This window comes from Mercenaria mercenaria, chromosome 4, assembly GCF_021730395.1.
Source record: "Mercenaria mercenaria strain notata chromosome 4, MADL_Memer_1, whole genome shotgun sequence".
NCBI classification, from domain to species: Eukaryota; Metazoa; Mollusca; class Bivalvia; order Venerida; family Veneridae; genus Mercenaria; species Mercenaria mercenaria.
The window spans coordinates 47,876,963-47,904,594 of NC_069364.1; the positions used below are offsets into that span (position 1 = coordinate 47,876,963).

General features: G+C 36.2%; 1 protein-coding gene across 1 annotated transcript; it reads left to right on the forward strand.

Annotated features, from left to right (window-relative positions):
* Window positions 1–1,116: 1,116 nt before the first annotated feature.
* On the forward strand, window positions 1,117–27,428 carry LOC123551604 (quinone oxidoreductase PIG3-like). Its single transcript, XM_053541090.1, has 8 exons — window positions 1,117–1,289; window positions 7,543–7,677; window positions 8,992–9,127; window positions 11,799–11,930; window positions 12,562–12,774; window positions 13,586–13,690; window positions 16,349–16,440; window positions 23,726–27,428. Exons 1-8 carry the CDS (start codon window positions 1,212–1,214, stop codon window positions 23,939–23,941), a joined length of 1,107 nt encoding a protein of 368 aa, XP_053397065.1. The 5' UTR covers window positions 1,117–1,211; the 3' UTR covers window positions 23,942–27,428.
* Window positions 27,429–27,632: the final 204 nt, after the last annotated feature.

The following is a 27,632-nucleotide window of genomic DNA, read 5'->3' on the forward strand; positions in this document are numbered from 1 at the left end:
TTAATACTTATACCAATTATATGCTATGAGTAGCAACCATATGCATTCCACATTGATGTTTTATTTGTATTATGCTGTCATAGTCTCATTTATGTAATATGCCATGACTAAGTAAATAAACTTGAAACTTGAAACTTATTTTCAAGTCACTTCCAGTTGGGTGCCATAATATGGATGTGAAAGTAGATCCACTGCATTTTTAGTATCGAGGAGTCGATGAAATGACTTCAAAGCTCGTGTGTTTAGGAGAAATAACATTTGACAGACAGACAAGCGTTCAATCTTGCAGTAAAAGATAAGAAACTAAATCGAAATTTAAAGTGGTTATCTCGTAATTTCGACTTACGAATCTCGAAATTAAGACCTAATCACTCTTTTTTCAGTTACATATCTCAGAATTTCGAGTTACGTATCTAAAAGAACTATTATTTTAAAGATTTAAGTCCTTGATGAAACTGAAGACTTAAAAGTGTCCGCGAAACTGCCTTTTATGCTGTCTTATCAGGAATGTTCTAAACAGGTTTCTAGTAGTTTTTGTGAGGAGATAATACAATGTACCGTGGCTTGATCAATCGGTTTTGTTTCCATGTGGGCCTTTATGTTGTAGAAGCATTCCGTCACAAGAGCTAAATGGTTCAGCAGCAAACTTCTAGCCGTGTTGTTGGTAGTCTATGTTGCTGGTACCTTTTTGTTGGTACTAATGCGTTCCATTGCATATTAAACTTTCCAACAACCATAAAACATGGGCATTGTAAGAATCAAGAAAAAGATATTTATTTTAATAATTGTAGCAATTATTACTCTTTCAAGCTTTCAAGGTGCAATAACTATATTCGCCTTAATTTGTTTTATTGTGGTGGTGGTGGCGGGGGTGGGGGGGGGGGATTTGGTGTGTGTAGGGGGAGGGGGTGGTGACCAAATTCTTAACCACATGGGGATGTTTTGACCAACATGCGTGTGTTTCGAAAATGGACGTTTTGATTTGATACCGATGGCTTAATATATAACCTGTGTATGTTACCAAGCTGCGCATGTGCGCTTTTCAAGTTGAATTAAAAGAAAACATCAAAACAAAAGAGCGATGCGGTATCTGCACGTATCGTACGGTAATTAGATTCGCCGTCCTAGATAATGACCCACATGACACGGAAACGTCGGAATGTGCTTTTAGATTAAAATGTTCTAAATTGTGCCCCCGTAGAGAATTTTGAATGAGCTTGCAATTGCTAAAGTACATATTACCTGTGTCCTTTCTGGTCATAAGGAATTTACATGCCATGGCTTCTGAGGTAGGTTTTGCAACGAAAAACTCAATGTATGTCTTGTTTTCAGGTTGGGGAAGGTATTAAATTTAGCAAATTTAGCTATTTATAGCTAATATAGCTACATCTGGCTAAAAAGTGAACAAAAGAAATGTATATTTTTCTCACCCTTGCTCATATTTTTAGCACGAGCATCCTATCACTGTGTCCATCTATTCCACACAATTTTCTACATAGAATTGATCAATCAAGTACAATATTTACCGTTGCAGTTATTGTTAATTGCTTTGTTTAATTGGAAAATTAAGCCCAGTTGTGCCAGTAACCACAATAGCCTGTATAAACACCTAGGGTGACTTTAAGGCCAATGTAAATTGAATGAAAGTTTAACATCCCCTGAATGGTAGTTTTCTGCCCATTACTAGATCTATTTCAAAGTATTTTGATATTACATAAAATTTTGATCGTTTAGCTTATGCTACAAGTATGCACAATTTTGTTTAATTACAATTAATGTCAGTTAGTTATTGTTGACACAAACACTGAACACAAAAACAACTTGTCTTAGCCTAACAACAATGTGATGACCATGCAGTGTTTATATATGACATTAAGCTGGTAGGAGGAAATCATGTGTAACTGTATTATTGCATGGAATTTCCATGAAAAATGTGCAAGTTTAAATCTTCATTCAATTCTTTTCACCTCCCTTGGATTGGTTACACATTATACATGCCAGCATTAAAACATGTTGTGTGATATCACAGATCTTTCACAAATCACAACTTTCTGAACATATTTTCATAGATGTGTTAAGAGTGCTTAAGAAAGAAGAGCTGAAAATTAGCAAAATTGTGAGAAAATAATGTTTGTTTTGTGTACTTATCAGATAATTTACTTTGTGTGTTGCAAGGATAAATTGAAATTATTTCTGAAAAAAACGCATCGGTAAATATTTTATTTTATTTCTCTAAAATGTTACAAATGCCAACTTCAGTTAATATGCAAGTAACTAATATGCACCTATTTACAGTTTAAGAGCAATTAATGGAAACGTGCAGTTCTTTTGTTCACTTTTTAGCCATATGTAGCTATATTAGCTATAAATAGCTAAATTTGCTAAATTTAATACCTTCCCCAACCTGGTTTTCGGACAGATGACACGTCGGATATTAGTCCTGGCTCCCAAAACTCTAAATGCCGCTTTTTTATATTTTGTTTTTTCATAGTTGCGGCTTTAGAGTTTTGGACCAGGCAAGATGGCGGCGTAGAGTAAACGTTTCAGACCAGTTCGAAATTGTCAGGTAGTTCTGCCGTCAATTATGGGTTTTAATGCGTAAAATTTGGCACAAAGGTAGATTTTACTATATATTAACTGATCAGAAAGTGCTGCTGCCGATTTCTTTTAAAATGTACAAACGTGAGCGTGTCTGATTTCTGGCACGATTATTGGTATGATTTCCCTACGGAGTACACTTCAGCGCTCCCGTCCAAATCAAGTATATAAACCGAGAGCGCTGAAGATCTTAAGCTAGTCGGATATACAAGACAAAAAATGTACAGTACGTATGTAGAAAAAAAAAGTATCACATATAGGACAGGGGTTGAATGCAAAGGAAGATTTTAATCGCATTCTCGAATAAAATACTCATTAGGCTTATCAGGATGACTTATTTTATGATCTGATATTTTATAGTTGTCATCCCTCTAAGCCTTACCTGCATTTTACTGTTAGGAAAACGAAGACATTAAAAGATCCAAAAAAGTCAGAATTTACTGGTCAGTCTTACTTGCTTTAATAAATTAAACATTAATTTTCATGTAGAAACACCACATGGGTTGAATATAATTCATAACTTTAAGTAAGAGACTTAAATCTTCAAAAATATGATGTGACAGGTGCGAGAAGATATCTACCCTGACACCTGTTACAGATGACAATTAATTGTAGAATTGCAAAATATACATTCATAAAACAGTGTCATAAAATGTCAGCGAGGCAAGTTTATGCTTTAATGTCTACATAAATTCATTATCAGAGATGTAATAATTATAAATACTTTGTACATGTACCAGAAAACTTTCATAACGGATTTCATTGGGGATTTCCTAACAGAAATATGCAGAATAAGTTTGGACTTGACAAGACAGCGACAGTCAAAAGTTATCACGCTCTCCCGAAACGTCCTATTATTTGGACTGGAATAAAAACAAAAGTACAGCTTAAAATTTTCTAGTATTTCATTCTGCTTGATAAGAAGACAGTGGCACTGCATGGTCCTGAAACCCAGCTTCCAGACCCAGTCCAGGAACTAGATTTTTAGCTCGACTTTTCGAAGAAAAGGTAGAGCTATTGCACTCGCCCCCGCGTTGCCATCACTGTCATAAGTTTTTTTAAAAAGTTTTTTGTTAAAGTTATTTATAAAGTCAAATATCTCTGTTACTATCAAAGCTTTTGACTTGAACCTTAAAACAGTTAAGTACTATCAAAGTCTACACCAGGAGAAATAATCCCCGTAACTCTGATTTTGACCTTTGACAGAGTTATGCCCTTTTTAACTTAGAAATTTTTGTTTAAAGTTTTTGATAAAGTCAAATATCTCTGTTTTTATCAAAGCTTTTGACTTGAAACTTAAAATAGCTGCATGTATTTACTATCAAAGTCTACATCGGAAGATGCAATCCCCATAACTCTGATTTGAATTTTGACAGAGTTATGTCCCTTTTTAACTTAGAATGTTTTTGTTTAAGTTTTATGTACGGTCCAATGTCTCTGTTACTTTCAAAGCTTAAAATAGTTATTTACTGTCAGAGGCTACACCAGAAGAAACAGTCCTCATATCTCTGATTTGAATTTTAACAGCGTTATCCCCCATTTTAACTTAAAACTTTTAGGTTAAAGTTAAAGCTCTAATTCAGAGTCAAGCACTGAGAAAAGTTGAGTGTGCTGTTTTGCGGACAGTTCCTGTTAGATAACCTAATGTATAAGGCCTGGTTATCAATATGTTAATACTATGTAATATATTATTATATACCTCACTAGAAATTATAAGTAAAATATTTGTACAGGACAGAATCCTGTAGGCCATGCAAATATTACTGTAAATGTGCACAGTAATTGGAAGCATGCATAATAACTGGTTATAGTTATGGCATAGATCTGTAGGATCATTTTTATTACATTAATCTACATTGTGTTGTCATATTAAAAATGCCATTAGCCTGAATATTTTATGTTTTTAAATGATTAAGATATTCAGGTACATGTTCTTGTCATTAGCACTCCTAAGCCTGTATTAGCATTACAAGCTACTCACTCATACACGTAAAGCTATAGGTACCAATTTAAAGGCGCATCATTGCCATTTATTAAGTGGGGGATACTTAGTTGTCATAAGTTATGATTCAGATACTTACAAAATTTATATTCTAACACGATCCGATTCATTTTTCTATTAAACAAAGAAGGCAGAAAGCAGTGAATTATTATACAACAAATCACTGTTCTGACGTCACAATTATTACGTCATGGCGTCAAACGGCATAGCGGCGCGCTGGAAAAGAAACCGATTGAAAACGGGCAAATTTTTAATGAATGTCGTCAAGGTTGACTTAAAAATCCTTGGTAACGGGTTAGAATAGAAATAATATAATTATCTCATTTAGTGATTTGCTCTTGAAAAAATCATTGTTTGCCATTAAGATGCGTATTATTATATCTACCGGGCTGCGCCCTCGTGATATAATTCCTTCGAATCTGAACTCCAAACAATGATTTATTCAACGACAAATCACTGGATGAAATATATTATTTCTTAATTAATTTCTGTAAGTTCACATTTAGGGAAGCCTATGCTGCCATCTGTCTAAGCTTTCATATTGTTCAACATTGTAGTTTGGATTGAAAGAAGTTCAAATTTTACCAATCACATTATTTTACTTGATAAAAAATACACTTAAAATTCTTTGATATTATTTTTTCAAAAACATGACTATGTTCAAAACACTGGACTTCCAAAAAGTTTTTTATGCCCGATGGAAAGCATATAGTTTTCACTGCTCATCTGTTCGTAAGTTTGTTTAGTTTTTGTCACAACGTTAATTTGCATGAAGGCACAATACTTGCATCCGTAGCAACACAGATTTTACCGTGACCAAAACTAGTGCAGCTATCGTCGAGCCCGCTAAATTTCCCCCGAACTCTGGTGCGTTTGAGCACTCTCAGATGTGTAATCCACAGTTAAAATGTTTTTAGCCCTTTTGTCACAGTCACTTTTTCACACTTTCATATTTAGAAATAAAATATATTATTGGTAACAAGAAAAACAATCATAAATGAATTACAGCAATGCTTTTATTCAGAGTTATAGTAGTTCAATGTTTAGTTACTTTATAAACAGTATGACGTAGGTACGGGAAGGAGTTGCTCTTCCTGATGGGTGGGGGAGATGGTGAGTCAGGGTTCCCACTTATAAAACGTTTTGGAAATATAGCAATTGACATGATCCCTGTGGTTTTGTTGTTGTTTTTTTGCGGGGTTGGGTTGGTACTAGGGTGGGGCCTGGGGTATATGTTAGTACTATGTTGCTTTTAATTTGAGTACTGAATGGGAGAACCTCATTTTTGGGGCGGTCATGGGGCTCAATTTTTTGAAATTTTGAACAGATATTGAAATGATGGCCTATGGTGCATTTTCGGTCCTAATGTTAGGTATTTTAGAAGTACCACCTCAATTTAGGGGCAGGTTAATCAGTATTGAAACATGACCATGGTACTTGGTTGTCTAATTTTAAAGTGTGGAGTGGAATCTGGAATTTTTTCTGCACTCTAAATTTTGAAATTCAGCATAAATGGTGACTATGATGCATATTGGTCCTAATTTTAGGATCTTAGGACCTCATTTTGAGAGTCGGAGGCCTCACCTATGTAAGTTTTTGAACTTACAGGTATGAATTGTACCTCCGATGCATTGTTTTGTCTAAATTTAAGTGTGGAGGGGATTTCACACATATTTTGAGGGTCATTTGGGCTTTCTTCCTGGAAAAAAATTGAAATACGATTTTAAATGGTGCCATTGTTGGTGCATTTTTTGGTCTAATTTGAGTACTGTAGAGGCAATACCCCTCATTTAGTGTGTCTGGGCATCCTGGAAAAATTTTAATTACATGCATAAATGGGTGGCTCTGTGTCATTCTCAGCCAACATTGTGGAAAGGGAGGCAAAGGCATACTGCAGTCCCTGGGAACTAGGCCTGCCAGGCTTCATAGGCTGCTAGATTTCTGTTCACCTTGCTCAATTGATTCATGAGCAATGTATTCTGATATATTCTAATGTGTAAATACTTTTTTTGATATATTTTTACAAATTTTCATGAGTGTGACAGCTGCTTTTACTCCTATTTTTTTATGCTCCGTCAAATTTTAACGAGGCAATGTCGGTTTGCCTCAGTTACTTGCTGGCGCTTACTTGCAAACCACTGCACCTAGGACCTTCAAACTTCACATGCTGATAGTACTTATTGAGTACCCCTACTGACTTTGGGGTCACCAGGTCAAAGGTCAAGGTCACAGGGGCCAATGTTAACTTTTTGCATGAAGGCACTTTACTTGCGAACCACTGCACCCAGGACCATCAAACTTAACATGCTGATAGTACTTATTGAGTACACGACCCCTACTGACTTTGGGGTCACCAGGTCAAAGGTCAAGGTCAAAGAGGCCAACGTTAACCTTTTCCATGAAGGCACTTTACTCGCAAACCACTGCACCCAGAACCCTCAGACCACCTGCTGATAGTACTTATTGAGTACACGACTCCTACTGACTTTGGAATCACCAGGTCAAAGGTCAAGATCACAGGGGCCAATGTTAACTTTTTGCATGAAGGCACTTTACTCGCGAACCACTGCACCCAGGACCTTCAAACTTCACATGCTGATAGTACTTATTGAGTACACGATCCTTACTGACTTTGGGGTCACCAGGTCAAATGTCAAGGTCACAGGGACCAATGTTAACTTTTTGCATGAAGGCACTTGACTCGCGAACCACTGCACCCAGGTACTTCAAACTTCACATGCTGATAATACTTATTGAGTACACGACCCCTATTGACTTTGGGGTCACCAGGTCAAAGTTCAAGCTCACCAGGTCAAAGGTCAAGGTGCTGCGGGGTCATTTGTCACCATTAGTGACAGCTCTTGTTAAGCTATGCTTAACATTTTTTTTTCAAAACTAATTTCTATAGGGTATAAAGTTGAAAGAAATTTTCTTTATTTCAGATGAAATATGTACATTATGAGAAAGGTGGTGCAGAGAACCTGTCTGTACAAACAACAAATATTCCAGCGCTGAGGGAGAGAGAAGTTTTAGTAAAAGTGTTTGCTACAGCTGTTAATCGTGCAGATACAATACAGGTAATTACAAATGTATTACCAAGCATTACCATATTAACCTTTACCTTGCTATATTTCTAAAATGGACTGGTCATTCAATTTGGGCAGTACCATTTATTATTTGAGCAGATGATCATTGAAAATTTACTGACCGAATAGTGAACATTGCAGACCATTATCAGTCTGCATGGATGTGCAGGGTGATCTTGGCCTGCATAGTTGCAAAGGCAAAATAACTTGCTGACAGCAGGCTAAATGTTAATACACAAGTTATTAAATCAACAGCTACCATCACTGGAAACAGGTAGAGTTAATACAAAGCACAGCTGAGTCAATGTGAAAAAATCAGGGAAAGTAAGAGAAAAATCTAGGTCAGTATGAGAAAACAGAGCTAATATGAAATTCAAGCATTTTTATTGGTGACAAGAGAGTGCCAATAAGGAAAAGTCATTCATGTTGATTTTTACAATGATGCCATTTTTTGACAGACTAGAATAGCTGATGAGAAAACAAGGGAGGAGAGAACTGAACACAACAAACACTGCCCCAGGGTGGTTAATAGACTATTTGTTATTTGATCTACCAGTTTCGGTCTACTAAGACCTTAATCAGGACTTTACAAAAGCTAACAGGTGTTGGATGAACACATACAAAATATTAAAAAACGGCTTGTTTTTTTGCTAAAATTATATTGATATCTTTGTTTTTTAGGCAATGTTTTTATTAACTTTTTAAGTTGAGTAGTTAAATTCTCATTAATCAAGTGATATCGACCTTGTTATTTGCTCTTGGGAAAAAAAAATCCTATTAGCCCAAGGCTAAGGGTGTTTTTATTGACCCAAGATCAGAAGACTGTAGGCCAATACGAGCCCACGAATGAACATTTGTTGGGTACAGAGAACAATAGATAACGGTAAATTCTATTCATTCTGTAGTGTTTATTGGGTACTTTTTGTCGCATATTGGGTACTTTTTAACAAAAGAAATACCCAATAAAGGTCCATCTGTGGGAACGTCCGACTGCCTTAGGACAAATAACATGACCAGTATGAAATCACTTGTTTCATTACATTATTATATTATATTGAAGTTTCTTAATACCAGACTCCAAGGTTATACATAAAACATATATTGTTTTTGAGATAAGCCTTAAAAAATGCAACCTTGCCATTGGTCAGCATCAAGTGTGTGGCAGAATCAGCCAATCAGATACTTCAGTTTTGAAACTGATCCCAGCTTTATATCAGAGGAAATATATGTCTATATAAAATTTGACAGTGTTGTGTTGCCAGACATGCACCTTTAAAGCCTACCCGACCTTCTATATCTTTACAGAGGAAGGGTTTTTACCCACCGCCACCTGGGGAAAGTGAGATACTTGGGTTGGAAGCTGCTGGCACTATAGAGAAAATAGGCTCAGACTGTACTGGGTCCTGGAAAGTTGGTGATAAAGTTATGGCTTTATTAACAGGTGATGTACATTTAAGTTTTATACTGTGAAATCATTAATATTCGTGGGGGACTAATTTCCATGGATTTCATGGTTGAGTCAATCAACGAAATTTAATCCCAACGAATAAGTAAAACTCCCATTAATTTTATGTTCAAAAGTTGAAATCAACAAATTCATATCCCCACGAAATTTACCACTATTTTATTTATTTTATTTATTTGTTGGGTTTGACGTTGCACTGACACAATTATAGGTCATAATGCGACTTTCCAGCTTTGATAGTGGAGGAAGACCCCAGGTGCGCCTCCATGCATTATTTCATCACAAGCAGGCACCTGTGTAGAACCACCAACATTCCATGAGCCAACTGGATGGCGTTATCTCATGAAGAATCCAACACCCTGAGTAAGGCTCAAACCCACATCGATGAGGGGCAAATCATTTAAAGTCAGCAACCTTAGCCACTTGGCCACTAAACAGTTTCTACATTGTATCTTTATCCAACATTTTCAAAATTGTGTTGTATTTTATACAGGTTTCACATTCAGATATTGCATGGATTAACTGCATGAATACTTATAGTTTGCCTCGGCAATGTCGAACATGTAGACAAGGACATTCAAATGAGTTCTCTGTTAATGTCAAGATAATCCACATAATTTGAGATGAATGTATTTTATTTGTTGCCAACTGGTGGAACACTAGCGGGGACTATAGGAATGTTGTCTGTCCATCCATCTGCAAATCTGGATCCTGCAATTACTAAAAAAGCATTCAAGCTTGGTTCATAAAATTTAGTGCCTGAATAGAGAAAATATATAGATTATGCATGTACATGATTTACACTTGTAGATCATATGTCAAGAATACTATGGAAGGTCAAGTAAAACTTGATTGCACTCCATAATTTTTATATGCATTGATGGTTATCTTATCCCTACACACAAATGTTCCCCATGATGAGACAATGTGTCAACACATGATCTATGCTTGTTGGTTAAAGATCAAGGTCACTGTTTAAGGTCAAGTAAAAATTTGTTTCCACTCCATACAAGCAAATGTTCCTTGTGACCAGACAACATGTTGCATACATGATTGATGATTGGTGGTCAAAGGTCAAGGTCACTATTGAAATTAAAGTAAAAATAGTTTTTGTTCCTAAGCTTCTAGATGCCTTGAAGCATTTTTATATACACTCACACACATGTTCCCCATAACCAGATGTGTTGCCTATCAATCAGAGGTCAAAGTTACCATTGAAAATTGAGTATAAAGCTTTCTGCTCCATAACTTTTAATTGCATTGAAGGATTTTTTTATCACTACACAGGGATGTTTCCCATGTTAGTTAAAGGTCAAGGTCACTATTGAAGGTCGCGTTATATTGTTTTCGCTCCATAACTTTTATATGCATTGATGGATTATCTTAGTACTGCATACAAATGAGCCGTGCCATGAGAAAATCAACATAGTGGGTTTGCGACCAGCATGGATCCAGACCAGCCTGCGCATCCGCGCAGTCTGGTCAGGCTCCATGCTGTTCGCTTTTAAAGCCTATTGGAATTGGAGAAACTGTTAGCGAACAGCATGGAGCCTGACCAGACTGCGCGGATGCGCAGGCTGGTCTGGATCCATGCTGGTCGCACACCCACTATGTTGGTTTTCTCATGGCACGGCTCAAATGCTCCCCATGATGAGAAGATGTGTCGCGTACTTGATCTATGCTTGTAGGTCAAGGTCAATATTGAAATTAAGTAACAAGATTTTTTTGTCTCTTAGCTCCTATATGCCTTAAAGCATTTTTAGTCCCCAACCGATGGAACACCATAGGGGACTATAGGAATGCCCTCCGTCCATCTGTCTTTTCATCCTTTCACCTGTCTGTCCATAAATCTTGATCCTGAAATTACTCAAACAGTATCTGTTGCCAACAACCACAAGGGATGAATACTCACAAAGTTTTCCACCGGTAGGGGACTTCTGTATTGCCACTGCAATACTCAGCCACTTGTTCAGAATTGTTTTACAGTTATTCCATACTAGTACAATGTATTCAGCAATGTTCAACATTCAACTGCAAAAAAAGATAGAAAATTTTGTATGATACACAACTCCTGGTTAAGGGGAAGTATCCATCAAAGTTCAACTTTCCCCCATAAATTGAACAGAAAATTTTGTAAAATATGCAACTCTTGGCTAAGGTAAATTATCCAGCAAAGTTCAACATTTTCCCTATGAAATAAAAAGAAAATTTTGTATGATATGCAACTCTTGGCTAAGGTAATTTTTATCTAGCAAAGTTTAACATTTTCCATATAAAATAAACAGAAAATTTTGTATGATATGCAACTCTTGGCTAAGGTAATTTTTATATAGCAAAGTTTAACATTTTCCATATAAAATAAACAGAAAATTTTGTACAATATGCAATTCTTTGCTGAATAGGTAAATAATCCAGCAAAGTTCAATATTTTCCCTATATAATAAGCAGAAATTTTGTACGATATGCAACTCTTTACTTAGGTAAATTATCCAGCAAAGTTCAACATTTTCCGTATAAAATAAACAGAAAATTTTGTATAATATTCAAATTCTGGCTAAGGTAAGCCTATAGGTGAACAAATACTGTGTAAAATCTGCTGTGCTGAAAATTTAAATGATTTGATACAAGTTTGCATGACTTGTTTTAGGTGGAGGATATGCTGAGTTTGTTGCTTTACCGGAAGACATGTTGTTAATGGTTCCCAATACAATGAAGTTTTCTACAGCGGCTGGTATTCCGGAAGTCTGGCTTACAGCATATCAACTCTTGCATATTGCAGGTATCTTTTTATGTGTTTTTGTTTGTAGCTTAAAAATCTAGCCCGTCGAGAAATTAAATTGAACATGAAACACAGATTTGAACTGATTTAAACTGAACATACATTACAGATTTAAACTGAACATACATTTCAGATTTAAACTGAACACATATATTTAAACTGTATGTACATCACAGATTTAAACTGAACATACATTACAGATTGAAACTGAACATACACTACAGATTTAAACAGAATATACATCACAGATTTAAACTGAACATACACTACAGATTTAAACTGAACATACACTACAGATTTAAATTGAACATACACTACAGGTTTAAATTGAACATACACTACAGATTTAAACTGAATATACATCACAGATTTAAACTGAACATACACTACAGATTTAAACTGAACATTCATTACAGATTTAGACTGAATGTACATCACATATTTCAGATTTTAACTGAACATACATCACAGATTTAAACTGAACATAAACTGAACATACATCACAGATTTAAACTGAACATACATCAAAGGTTTTAACTGGTTATACAGCTCAGAGAGTAAGACTTAATTTACACAAGGTGTTTGAACATTATTACTATTAAAATCAGTTTCTGATTTATTTCATATAAAGGTGAGCTTGAGAAAGGGGACACAGTATTAATCCATGCTGGTGGAAGTGGGGTAGGAACAGCTGCAGTTCAGCTGTGTGTACTGGCGGGGTGTAAACCTATTGTGACAGCAGGTTCAGAGTCCAAGCTTCAGATGGCCAAGGAACTTGGTGCTGTAGCTGGCTTCAATTACAAGGAAGGAGACTGGAGTGAAAAGGTGTTGGAATTCACACAAGGTGAAATATTTGAATATTAAATGAAGAAGTTCATATAAGAAATGAATTGCAGTTTTGTTTTTTGGTTTGTTCAGAGAGGGTGAAGCAAATGCTCTCCTGACTATTTGACATATAACAATAAGTTGGAGGTTAGTCATCTACCACTTATTGATGTGTGGAAGTTGTTAATTACTTAGTGTTTCACAAGTCATAAGAAAATATTTTAGCACTTGTGCAGAAATCAGGAACGTTGGATAGGTTAATTGGGCACCATTATATAACTAAAATACTTTTAAAAGAATCAAATGTATACATGCAAAGTTAGCTTTTAATTGCTTTACTTAAGAAATGAACTTTATTTTTCAGAGTTTTTGCGAAATGAATAAAAGAGTATGATCAGCAAATCCATGCATTGGGCTAGCAATTCATGGTTTTATTTCCCAGTTATAATTCTTTTGTTCATTTCACAGGAACACTAAAAAAAAATCATTTCTTATATTTATATGATATTTCCTTACCATTTGTTAACAAGTTGTATTTTATGAATTGCACATATTTTACTGTTCCGGTATTTAACATTAGAACCTGCTTCCAGGCCATTCTGGTCACCGGAAAGAACACTCTCCTATACTGCATATGGGTATCGCCAAAATGGCAGCATGTTATGACATAGCAGTATTATCGTAACTTTGATGCCTTTCTTTAATCCATGCAAAATGAACGTCAGAATTTTCAATGGAACAAATAGAGAGAATGTAAATTTACAAAATAACCAGATGTGCTGCTTTTCTCCATGTTTTTTTTTTTGCATAAATTATCATTTTTCTCCCAGGAAGAGGTGTAGATCTGATACTGGACTGTATCGGTGCCTCATATTATGAACAGAATATGAAATCAGTCCGTACAGAGGGAAGATGGGTCCTCTATGGCTTACTAGGTATGTATGCATAATTCAGGTGCTGTGAATACTGTGAAATGATTTAACCCTTAACCTGCTAAATTTCTAAAATGGACTGGTCCATTCTTCAGTTACTTATTATACCCCCACAAAACGAAGTTTGGGGGGTATATAGGAGTAAGCTTGGCGGTTGGTCGGTCGGTCCGTTGGTTTTCATGGTTTCCGGATGATAACTCATGAAAGGCTTGACTGATTTAAATAATTTTTGGTACACAGGTGTAACATCATAAAATGCAGGTCAAGTTTGACTTTGAGGTCTGTAGGTCAAAGGTCAAGGTCACAGTGACTCTGAACAGTTAAATGGTTTCCGAATGATAACTTGAGAATGCTTGGGTCTAGGATCATAAATTTTGGTACACAGGTGTAACATCATAAAATACAGGTCAAGTTTTACTTTGAGGTCAGTAGGTCAAAGGTCAAGGTCACAGTGACTTGGAACATTTAAATGGTTTCCGGATGATAACTTGAGAACATTTGGGCCTAGGATCATAAATTTTGGTACACAGTTGTAACATCATGAAATACAGGTCAAGTTCTACTTTGAGGTCAGAGGTCAAGGTCACAGTGACTCGGAACAGTTGAATGGTTTCCTTATGGTAACTTGAGAACGCTTGGGCCTAGAATCATGAAAATTGATAGGGAGGTTGGTTATGACCAGCAGATGACCCCTAATGATTTTGAGGTCAGCAGGTCACAGGTCAAGGTCACAGTGACCTGCAACATTTAAACAGTTTTCGGACAATAACTTCAGAACGTTTGGGACTAGGATCAGGAAACTTAATCGGGAGGTTGGTCATGTCAGGCAGATGACCTGTATTGATTTTGAGTTCCAAAGGTCATTTAAACCGTTTACGGATAATAACTTGAGAACACTTGGGCCGAGGATCATGAAACTTCATAGGGAGGTTGATCATGACTAGCTGATGACCTCTATTGATTTTGAGGTCAATAGGTCAAAGGTGAAGCAAGTTCAGCTTTGACATTGGATTAGTTCTGTGACAAGGCCATATTGTGTGGTTATAATTCGTCACTCCTGTGACAACTCTAGTTAGTTAAAGGGGTGTTCACTGAAAATTTACTGACTGAATAGTGAACAGTGCAGACCATGATCAGCTTGCACGGATATAGGAAGATTGCCAATGTTGTTTCGCAGTTCAAAGTCACAGCATGCAAAATTAGATACTCAGCTGCCTATAATACACCAACTAGGGTGTTGTGTTAGGACATTAAACAATCTGTCTATAGGTATTTTTAATTGAAGCTATATTCAATTAGTTAAACAAGAGCTGTCCGTAAGACAGAGCGCTCGACTTTTCTCAGTGCTTGACTCTGAATTAGAGCTTTGCCAGTAAAAAAAATCCAAGTTAAAAAGGGACATAACTCTGTCAAAATTCAAACCAGAGTTATGGGCGTTGTGTCTCCTGGTGTAGACTTTGATAGTAAATAACTATTTTGAATTTCAAGTCAAAAGCTTTAATAGTAACAGAGATATCTGACTTTATCAAAAATTTTAACAAAAAAGTTAAAAAGGGGCATAATTCTGTCAAAATTCAAAACAGTTATTTTGATTGTTTCTCCTGGTGTAGACTCTGGTGGTAGATAAGTATTTTAAGTTTCAAATCAAAAGCTTTGATAGTAACAGAGATATCTGACTTTATCAAAAACCTTAATCAAAAATTCTAAGTTAAAAAGGGGCATAACTCTGTCAAAATTCATATCAGAGTTATGGGGATTGTTTCTCCAGGTGTAGACTTTGATAGTAAATAATTATTTTAAGTTTCAAGTCAATAGCTTTGATAGTAACAGAGCTATTTGACTTTATCAAAAACTTTAACCAACGGTGACCCCGACACCAGGGCGAGTGCAATAACTCAACTTTTTCTTCGAAAAGTCGAGCTAAAAATTATTTTATGAAATATTAGGTGATAAAGACATACCCATCTATTAAACCAAATGTGTAAATCTTTTTTATACATACCTGTAATGAAATGTAGTACATTTTTGCTCCATTGTTAAATCCAGTCAGTTAAGTAGATTAGACTTTCACTCTGGAGGTAAATCTTCTAATTCTAGAGAAGATATATGTTTTCTATGATGATTAACTGAAGACAATAATTCTGTGATTGCAGGCATTGTTTGGGGTTAAGTCTCAGGTTAGCATAGTAGTTCTTACGATCTTTGATCTTTTGACATAAACGACTTCTGTTGACAACGATATTTAGAAATGACTAACGGTTGTCAACAAAGTATGTGTTAGTTTACATTTGAATTTTCAGATTCATTCTTTTATGATGGCTTAAAATGAAATTTTATTTCTTCAAAAAAAGAACTAATTTTCCTTTGCTAATGTGACATATATTAGGTCGCAGAAACAGTCTTATGAGACTGTAATTATATAATCTTCATGATTAAACCATGTTGAGTTTTGTCAGTATTTGGTCAGTTTATTGAGACTTCAGTAAGTGTCCCAACTTTTCCAAGGCCATTCATCCTTCACCTTGTATGCGTGTGGAGAAGTTGTCAGTTACTTTCAAGGATATCAGAAATACCTGCTACTGTCTACTAGTATATATTATTGAAGGAAAAAAAACACAATAAACTCATAAAAACAAACACAAAACTTGTTCATGCTTACAGGAGGAGGAACTATCAGTGGAGATGTGTTTAGTCAGATGTTGAGAAAACGTATCAGAATTACTGGAACTACTTTAAGGGCTAGAAAATTACAAGTAAGTGTTTGTGTTTTCATGTATTAATTTCTAGTTTAAACAGTTTTTGCTGTCACTGGTATTCAGACCTGCAACTTCTGGGATAGGGCATACACTGTGCCTTGCTATATCATATTTGCGAGAGTTAAAGATATCCACTATCCACTGCACATCTTTCACTGGAATAGTTTATTTGTAGTTAACTTTAAAGTGACTGTAGAAAATCTATGGAATGAATTAGACTAACTATATGAACTAAAACTGTTTGTAGTGCTATTTACATTCACAGTTAAATGACATGTATTACAGTCATTTGTTAAAAAAAAGTTCCTTCTGTTTAGTAGTTTAAATGTAGAATGCATTTATACTATACCAAGCTATACATTTATAAGATGTGTACTGTTTTAATATCTTTATATGTTTTATATACAGTTGAACTTCAATGGCTCCAACTCGGATCTTTCGAACACCCGGGATCGCTCGAACTCTTCTCCCGGTCCCGAATTTATTCCTTCTTTATTTTATATAGTTCTACCTCGGATCGCTCGAACTTCGAAAATTCGAACTCTCGAACTCATTTGGTGGTCTCCTCGGCTCAATTACAGTGATAATTACACCTATTCAGTCGAACAGACAATTTGTCGCCGGAATGGCTTGTGTTTACAAAGTTGTTCACACCTTTGCCTGACATTCGCCAAGCTTCCCCTTTAACCGGCCAGAATTAGCTATTTTGACCTTGTCTGCACAATAGCAGCTTCATTTATGATTTTATTTTAACCAAACTTGCACACAACTTGTATCACCACAAGATCTTGGTTCTTTTCTTGAACTGGCGAGATTCCTTTATGGGTTTTAGAGTTATGGCCCCTGAAAGGGCCAAAATTAGCTATTTTGACCTTGTCTGCACAATAGCAGCTTCATTTATGATTTGAATTTAATCAAACTTGCACAAAACTTGTGTCACCATAAGATCTCAGTTCCTTTCTTGAACCGGCTAGATCCCTTAATGGGTTCCAGAGTTATGGCCCCTGAAAGGGCCAAAATTAGCTATTTTGACCTTGTCTGCATAATAGCAGCTTCATTTATGATTTGATTTTAACCAAACTTGCACACAACTTGTATCACCACAAGGTCTTGGTTCCTTTCTTGAACTGGCCAAATTCCATCATGGGTTCCAGAGTTATGGCCCCTTAAAGGTCCAAAATTGGCTATTTTGGCTTTTGCAGCCATATAGAGACTTCATTTGTGGTTTTATTTGATACAAACTTCCAAAATGTCTTCAACAACAATAAATCTTAGATTCCATGACAAATCAGATCCAATCGTAGGTTCCAGAGTTATTTTATATCTGATTACCTCCCCTGATTGTAATCAAAATGGATTTATATCAGTAAGTACTTATAGAACTTATTTGAAATTTCATTATTGTCATTAGTTGGACTGAGACAATCAGGGTAGATAACTATGGACTGATTTTATGTCAAATTACCTCCCTTTATTTCAAATTAAAATGGGTGTATCTCTGTAACTAATGAAGATACTGATTTGAAATTTCATTTATGTCAACAGATTTATTTGGCAGAGCCTTCTTTTGTTCACTTACAATATTTTCTTTTAATTACTTCCCTTTTACGTTACTATAAATAGCTTATTTTTAGTAACTTTTTTATTATTGGCCGTAGGGAAAAACCGAGACCACTTTTCTGTGGTACAACATGGATGGTACCTCCAATTTTTAGGTGCATTTTGACATATTTGTACCTTGTAAGAATTGTTTTTTCTTTTTGGTTAAATTTCTTCCCTTTGTTGTTCCTGTCCTTTGGACTTAAATATTTTTACTGAGGACCTTTTTGTCCTCAAGTGCAATGATAACAGGTGAGCGATATAGGGCCATCATGGCCCTCTTGTTCATCATCGTATCATGCACACATTTAGGTACAATATGAAAATATATTACGATGTAAGGTTTGTAACACATCATGCCCTCGAATTCCCAAATTCAAAATGGCTGCCATTTGGATGGCTCGAACAACGGAAAACTCAAACTAATTTCCACGGGACCCTCGAGTTCGAGCCATCGAAGTTCGACTGTATTTTAATATGTTTATATAGGCCTACACAAACATGTTAATTTAAGAAATAATTTATAGCAAAAGAGTGCTTTAACACTATTTATGCACGATGGGTGGTTATATGTTGGGCGTAATAATTGCAGGAGTGAAATTATTTGTACGACGTTATTACCGCCCGTGTGTATAAATAGTGTTAAAACACTATTTTTCTATAAATTATTTTGATTCTAACATGCCCTTAATCTAAAACAGTAGATAAAATATAGAAGCGCGCTTTCTTGGTCGCAACAAAAGCTAACGTGACATCATTCTAGCGTAAGCGTGTTTTAGTAGAGACAAGCATATTAGAATTTATTTTCAGCTCACCTGTCACATAGTGACAAGGTGAGCTTTTGTGATCACGCAGCGTCCGTCGTCCGTCCGTGCGTGCGTGCGTAAACTTTTGCTTGTGACCACTCTAGAGGTCACATTTTTTGTGGGATCTTTATGAAAATTAGTCAGAATGTTCATCTTGATGATATCTAAGTCAAGTTCGAAACTGGGTCATGTGCCATCAAAAACTAGGTCAGTAGGTCTAACAAGAGGACCATGATGGTCCTGAATCGCTCACCTCTTCCCACATGACCCAGTTTTGAGTATGACGTCATTTTTTCTATTATTTGACATAGTGACCTAGTTTTTGAGCTCATGTGACCCAGTTTTGAACTTGACCTAGATATTATCAAGATAAAAATTCTGACCAATTTTCATGAAGATCCATTGAAAAATATGGTCTCTAGAGAGGTCACAAGGTTTTTCTATTATTTGACCTATTGACCTAGTTTTTGAAGGTACGTGACCCTGTTTTTAACTTTACCTAGATATCATCAAGGCGAACATTTTCACTAATTTTCATGAAGATCTCATGAAAAATATGGCCTCTAGAGAGGTCACAAGGTTTTTCTATTATTTGACCTACTGACCTAGTTTTTGATGGCACGTGACCCACTTTCAAACTTGACCTAGATATCATCAAGGTGAACATTCTGACCAATTTTCATGAAGATCTCATGAAATATATGGCCTCTAGAGAGGTCACAAGGTTTTTCTAATTTTAGACCTACTGACCTAGTTTTTGACCGCACGTGACCCAGTTTCGAACTTGATCTACATATTATCAAGATGAACATTCAGACCAACTTTCATACAGATCCCGTGAAAAATATGGCCTCTAGAGAGGTCACAAGGTTTTTCTATTATTTGACCTACTGACCTAGTTTTTGAAGGCATGTGACCCACTTTCGAATTTGATCTAGATATCATCAAGGTGAACATTCTGACCAATTTTCATGAAGATCTGATGAAATATATGGCCTCTAGAGAGGTCACAAGGTTTTTCTATTTTTAGACCTACTGACCTAGTTTTTGACCGCACGTGACCCAGTTTTGAACTTGACCTAGATATCATCAAGATAAACATTCAGACCAACTTTCATACAGATCCCATGAAAAATATGGCCTTTAGAGAGGTCACAAGGTTTTTCTATTATTTGACCTACTGACCTAGTTTTTGATAGCACGTGACCCAGTTTCGAACTTGACCTAGATATCATCAAGGTAAACGTTCTGACCAATTTTCATGAAGATCTTGTGAAATATATGGCCTCTAGAGAGGTCACAAGGTTTTTCTATTTTTAGACCATCTGACCTAGTTTTTGATGGCACGTGACCCACTTTTGAACCTGATTTAGATATCATCAAGGTAAACATTCTGACCAATTTTCATGAAGATCTTGTGAAATATATGGCCTCTAGAGAGGTCACAAGGTTTTTCTATTTTTAGACCTACTGACCTAGTTTTTGATGGCACGTGACCCAGTTTCGAACTTGACCTAGATATCATCAAGATGAACATTCTGACCAACTTTCATAAAGATCCCATGAAATATGTGACCTCTAGAGTGGTCACAAGCAAAAGTTTACGGACGCACGCACGCACGGACGGACGGACGACGGGACACCACCGCGCGATCACAAAAGCTCACCTTGTCACTTTGTGACAGGTGAGCTAAAAATAGAAAAACCTTGTGACCTCTCTAGAGGCCATATATTTCACAAGATCTTCATGAGTATTGGTCAGAATGTTACCCTTGATGATATCTAGGTCAAGTTCGAAACTTGGTCACATGCCGTCAAAAACTAGGTCAGTAGGTCTAAAAATAGAAAAACCTTGTGACCTCTCTAGAGGCCATATATTTCACAAGATCTTCGCGAAAATTGGTCAGAACGTTCACCTTGATGATATCTAGGTCAAGTTTGAAACTGGGTCACGTGCCATCAAAAACTAGGTCAATAGGTCAAATAATAGAAAAACCTTGTGACCTCTCTTAAGGCCATATTTTTCATGGGATCTGTATGAAAGTTGGTCTGAATGTTCATCTTGATATCTAGGTTAAGTTCAAAACTGGGTCACGTGCGGTCAAAAACTAGGTCAGTAGGTCTAAAAATAGAAAAACCTTGTGACCTCTCTAGAGGCCATATATTTCATGAGATCTTCATGAAAATTGGTCAGAAGGTTCACCTTGATGATTTCTAGGTCAAGTTCGAAACTGGGTCATGTGCCATCAAAAACTAGGTCAGTAGGTCAAATAATAGAAAAACCTTGTGACCTCTCTAGAGGCCATATTTTTCATGGGATCTGTATGAAAGTTGGTCTGAATGTTCATCTTGATGATATCTAGGACAAGTTCGAAAGTGGGTCACGTGCCGTCAAAAATTAGGTCAGTAGATCAAAAAATAGAAAAACCTTGTGACCTCTCTAAAGGCCATATTTTTCATGGGATCTGTATGAAAGTTGGTCTGAATGTTCATCTTGATGATATCTAGGTCAAATTCGAAACAGGGTCATGTGCGGTCAAAAACTAGGTCAGTAGGTCTAAAAATAGAAAAACCTTGTGACCTCTCTAGAGGCCATACTTATAAATGGATCTCCATAAAAATTGGTCAGAATGTTCATCTTGATGATATCTAGGTCAAGTTGGAAAGTGGGTCACGTGCTGTCAAAAAGTAGGTCAGTAGGTCAAATAATGAAAAAAACGTGACCTCTTTTGAGGCCATATTTTTCATGGGATCTTTATGAAAGTTGGTCTGAATGTTTATCTTGATGATATATAGGTCAAGTTTGAAACTGGGTCAACTGCGATCAAAAACTAGGTCAGTAGGTCTTGAAATAGAAAAACCTTGTGACCTCTCTAGAGGCCATACCCTTGAATGGATCTTCATGAAAATTGGTCAGAATGTTCACCTTGATGATATCTAGGTCAGGTTTGAAACTGGGTTACGTGCCTTAAAAAACTAGGTCAGTAGGTCAAATAATAGAAAAACCATGTGACCTCTCTTAAGGCCATATTTTTCATGGGATCTGTATGAAAGTTGGTCAGAATGTTCATCTTGATATCTAGGTCAAGTTTGAAACTGGGTCACTTGCGGTCAAAAACTAGGTCAGTAGGTCTAAAAATAGAAAAACCTTGTGACCTCTCTAGAGGCCATATATTTCATGAGATCTTCATGAAAATTGGTCAGAAGGTTCACCTTGATGATATCTCTGTCAAGTTCAAAACTGGATCATGTGCCGTCAAAAACTAGGTCAGTAGGTCAAATAATAGAAAAACCTTGTGACCTCTCTAGAGGCCATATTTTTCATGGGATCTGTATGAAAGTTGGTCTGAATGTTCATCTTGATGATATCTAGGACAAGTTCGAAAGTGGGTCACGTGCCGTCAAAAACCAGGCCAGTAGATCAAATAATAGAAAAACCTTGTGACCTCTCTAAAGGCCATATTTTTCATGGGATCTGTATGAAAGTTGGTCTGAATGTTCATCTTGATGATATCTAGGTTAAATTCGAAACAGGGTCATGTGCAGTCAAAAACTAGGTCAGTAGGTCTAAAAATAGAAAAACCTTGTGACCTCTCTAGAGGCCATGCTTATGAATGGATCTCCATAAAAATTGGTCAGAATGTTCATCTTGATGATATCTAGGTCAAGTTAGAAAGTGGGTCACGTGCTGTCAAAAAGTAGGTCAGTAGGTCAAATAATGAAAAAACGTTGTGACCTCTCTAGAGGCGATATTTTTCATGGGATCTGTATGAAAGTTGGTCTGAATGTTTATCTTGATGATATATAGGTCAAGTTTGAAACTGGGTCAACTGCGATCAAAAACTAGGTCAGTAGGTCTTGCAATAGAAAAACCTTGTGACCTCTCTAGAGGCCATACCCTTGAATGGATCTTCATGAAAATTGGTCAGAATGTTCACCTTGATGATATCCAGGCCAAGTTTGAGACTGGGTCACGTGCCTTAAAAAACTAGGTCAGTAGGTCAAAAAATGAAAAAACCTAGTTACCTCTTTTAAGGCCATACTTTTCATGAGATCTGTATGAAAGTTGGTCTGAATGTTTATCTTGATGATATCTAGGTCAAGTTTGAAACTGGGTCAACTGTGGTCAAAAACTAGGTCAGTAGGTCTAAAATTACTAAAATCTTTTGACCTCTCTAGAGGCCATACTTTTCAATGGATCTTCATGAAAATTGATCTGAGTGTTCACCTTGATGATATCTAGGTCAGTTTCGAAACTGGGTCACGTGCGGTCAAAAACTAGGTCAATAGGTCAAATAATAGAAAAACCTTGTGACCTCTCTAGAGACCATATTTTTCAATGGATCTTCATGAAAATTGGTCCGAATTTTTATCTTGATAATATCTAGGTCAAGTTCAAAACTGGGTCACATGAGCTCAAAAACTAGGTCACTGTGTCAAATAATAGAAAAAACGACGTCATACTCAAAACTGGGTCATGTGGGAAGAGGTGAGCGATTCAGGACCATCATGGTCCTCTTGTTTTAACTTTATACAGATGTTGAAAATAAGTGTTCATATTTTCAAACATGAATTTGGGTCTAAAATATCATTAATATGTATCTGTTGCTTTAGAGTCTTTTGTATTAATGCAAAAAAAATGAAAATTTAGTTTAAGATAGTGGACCTGTAATGACAATTGGCAGTTTCGGCCTGATTATGTTTTCTTCGTATACAGTTTGGGCATCCTTCGGCCGCAACAGAAAATCATTTTTCATAACAACAGCAGAATGCCTAAATTGCACATAGAAAAAAGGTAAACAAACGGAAATTGCCAATTAAAAAAATTGTCAGTACAGGTCCACTACCTTAAGAGGAGAAATAATTTCATTTTTCAGTACAAAAAGAATGTGACGGATGGCTTCACTAGGGATTGTCTGCCCTTGTTTAAGGATGGTTCCCGGCCTGCTTTGAAGCCTGTCATTGACACTATATTCCCATTCAACAAGGCAGCTGATGCTCACAGATACATGGAAGCTAACAAAAATACTGGGAAAATTATTCTGCAGATACGAGATGAAATATCGGGTCAAACTATACATGATGAATTGTGATCATGGTTGTTGTATAGGTCTATGATAAACCTGTGATATACAAAATTATGTTTTGTGGTAATTGGGAGTTTAGTCAGAATGTTAAAATAATTTGTGAAGGACTGTTGCATTGAATGAAACTGTGGCCATATTGATTGATGCAGTTAATAAATTTGTCAGTGTATGGGCAATTCTCACCAATTGAACTGGTCATGGGAACACAAATTCTAAAGAATAAATATTGGCCTAATGAAATTTTTATCCTGAAAGTAGTAAGTTAACACTTGTTAAATTATTGTCCCCCCGACACCACCCCTCAACAACGAAGTTGTAGGGGGGTATACTGGTTGCAGGTTGTCTGTCAATCTGTCCTTAGACACAATCTTGTGCGCACCATCTCTCCTCATCCCCTTGACACAATTTAACCTTTACCCTGCTAAATTTCTAAAATGGACTGGTCCATCATTCAGTTTGGGCAGTACCATTTATTATTCAAAGGGTTGTTTACTGAAAATTTACTGACCGAATAGTGAACACTGCAGACTATGATCAGCCTGCACGAACATACGGGCTGATATTGGTCTGCACTGGTGGCAAAGGCAAACTCACTTGCCACCAGCAGGCTAAAGGTTAATGAAACTTCACACAAATGATCAGTAACAACAGTAGTTGTGCACTGGGCATGTTAGGTTCTTTCAGAAAAAAAATTGCAGAGTTACGGGACTTTGATTTTTGTTACTACACTATATACCTAGTGTCTGCATATGCAATCTTGTGCATGCCTAATCTCCTGAACCCAAGCACATAATTTAATGAAACTTCACACAAGTGATAAGTAACAACAGTAGTTGTGCATGGTGCATATTAGGTTCTTCAGAAAAAAAAATCTGCACAGTTATGGGACTTTGATTTTTGTTACTATATTGAATACAGTCATACAGTCTGCATAATTATGCAATCTTGTGGGCGCCTAATCTTCCGAACCCTTGTACACAATTTAATGAAACTTCACACAAGTGATTAGAACCAAACCTAGTTGTACATGGTGCATGTTACGTTCTTTTAGATAAATATTCTGCAGAGTTATGGGACTTTGTTTTTTGTTACTATACTATATACGTACAGTTCATATAATTATGCAGTCTTGTGTGCGTCAAATTGCAATGTACTGTGTCAGCAAGTGAGGTGGGTACATTCATCACCTTTAGGGATAGCACTAGTTTTCTTTAGTGGCTTCTTAAAGAGCAGCTTCTTTATGGATTACATTTTTGGATTATTTTTTGTTACTATACTATATACGTACAGTTCATATAATTATGCAGTCTTGTGTGCGTCAAATTGCAATGTACTGTGTCAGCAAGTCAGGTGGGTACATTCATCACCTTTAGGGATAGCACTAGTTTTCTTTAGTGGCTTCTTAAAGAGCAGCTTCTTTATGGATTACAGATTTCAAAGATTAAAAGACTGGGAATAAATCAGTAAGGATTTGATTTCCTTGATGCAACCAAAATTAATGTTACATTGAAAATCAATGAAAACTAAAGCTGTCACTAAAGGCGATTAATACCTCCAGACATCACTTTGATACAGGGAAAGTGAACTGTTGTGATCAGGACATTTGACCTTTAAGTGTGACCTTGACCTTGGATGTAGTGACCTGGGTTGTGTATTCTGCAGGTTGTCTTAATGAGGGCAAAAACTGATACTAGTTTTATGAAAATCCTTCCTTGGGTTAAAGGGCAAGGAATGCCTGAATATAAGTTAATTTGACATGAAAAGCAACTTCAAGCTTGTCATAACACTGAAAGAATTTTTAAAATCGGATCACTATTGAAAAAGATATGGCAGTTTAAAATTTAAGAAAATGGCTGATCATGGATGCAGCCATTTTAGTGTGTTTGTGACGTCATTTACACACTGCTGAATTCTTTATTTAGCAAATTATCTTTTAAATAGATTAATCTTATATGTTTCTTGAGTGCGAGATGTAAAACATGGTAATTTCTCTCATTATAGCTAGATAAAATAGAGAAATTATTTTACAGAAATGTTAAAGTACTGTAAACCTAGAAATGGTTTCGCGCTATTTAAGTTAGTGACTTTCGCGGTTGATATGTATCCGTGTCATTTTGTAGCCGTGAACCAGCCAGCTACCATGAAAACGCAGAAGTCTGTAGTTTCCATTGTACATGACAACAATGCTATGATTTGCCGTTTAAAGAAATATGCTTGGCACCTGAAAAGTTTGACGTGATTGTTTTATTGAGATGTTTTAACAGTGTAGAAATTCTTATTATAGTACCGGTATATTTATATAATATACATGTACTTTTATCAGGGATCAAGTAATTTAAGCAAAAATGTGAAACAAACAAATACATTGTCTATGGGACATTATGCAAACATTTCAAAATTGATATCACAAAAAAATCTGTGTAGACATATTGGTCTGCTTTCTTGTAGTACTATGCAGTGATTTGTGATAACAAACGGTTTATTGTAGAACACGAGTTTCACTCACGATCACAAAGTAGTCTAAGTAGATTGAAAAGTGTTAAGGATACGTGACAAATTACTAGTATTTGCCCAATTTATGTGCAGCCTTGTGTTTTATACCTGCGACCATTTTTTTGTGCTTAAGCTTATTTCGCGACCGGCGCTTTCCACTAATCTTTGTAGCCGCTCAATCGTATGTCATCATAAAACCGCGAACTATAGAGTTCGCAAACGTTTCTAAGTTTACAGTAAATACAGTTTGTAAAGTATGTAAAATTCTTTCACTTCATAAAATGATTTAAGAAATTCTAGTAGATGGACTTAACATGTGAACAACATTGCCTTTCCCTTTAATCTAAGGAGCTGACACAAATTTAAGCTGTTTAACCTTTAATCTGCAAGAATGACCTTGACCTTGGACCTAGAGTTTGCATTCTGCATATTGGCTTTGATGAGGTAAAACATTGACAATAGTATTATGAAAATCTTCCAGGCCATTTAGACGATATGAAGCATGCATAAATTGAGCCGTGCCATGAGAAAACCAACATAGTGGGTTTGCGACCAGCATGGATCCAGACCAGCCTGCGCATCCGCGCAGTCTGGCCAGGCTCCATGCTGTTCACTTTTAAAGCCTATTGGAATTGGAGAAACTGTTAGCGAACAGCATGGATCCTGACCAGACTGCGCGGATGCGCAGGCTGGTCTGGATCCATGCTGGTCGCACACCCACTATGTTGGTTTTCTCATGGCACGGCTCAATTATAGATAGAGATAGAGAACCCATACCTTTTGTATTTGGGGATGTAATTATTTCACTAATTTTATCCATACAATTCATCTTTGTTGTCTCATGTTTAGGTAAAAGACAGCTCAGTTATCACAGAAAGACTTTAATATCCCAAGTGTTTCATTATTTTTGAATAAGCATTTATCATTGTTACAATAGATGTACTTTAAACTGCTAGTCTGCCATGTGCCATATTTTAAATAAATAAACAGAGTATTATTACTTTTAGTCCTTTGGAATTGTACATCATCCAGTGTGGATTCTGGGTGTGAGGATGTTGCAACTTTATTCTGTATTTGACTAAATTGTGATGAAAGCTAAGTTTATTTGAATCACTCTTAGTCCGCTTCATGGAAAATCCAGTACTGGTGTCATATAGCAGGTGGTTTGACCAAACTGGGATTCAAACTAAATTTCCGTTAAGCA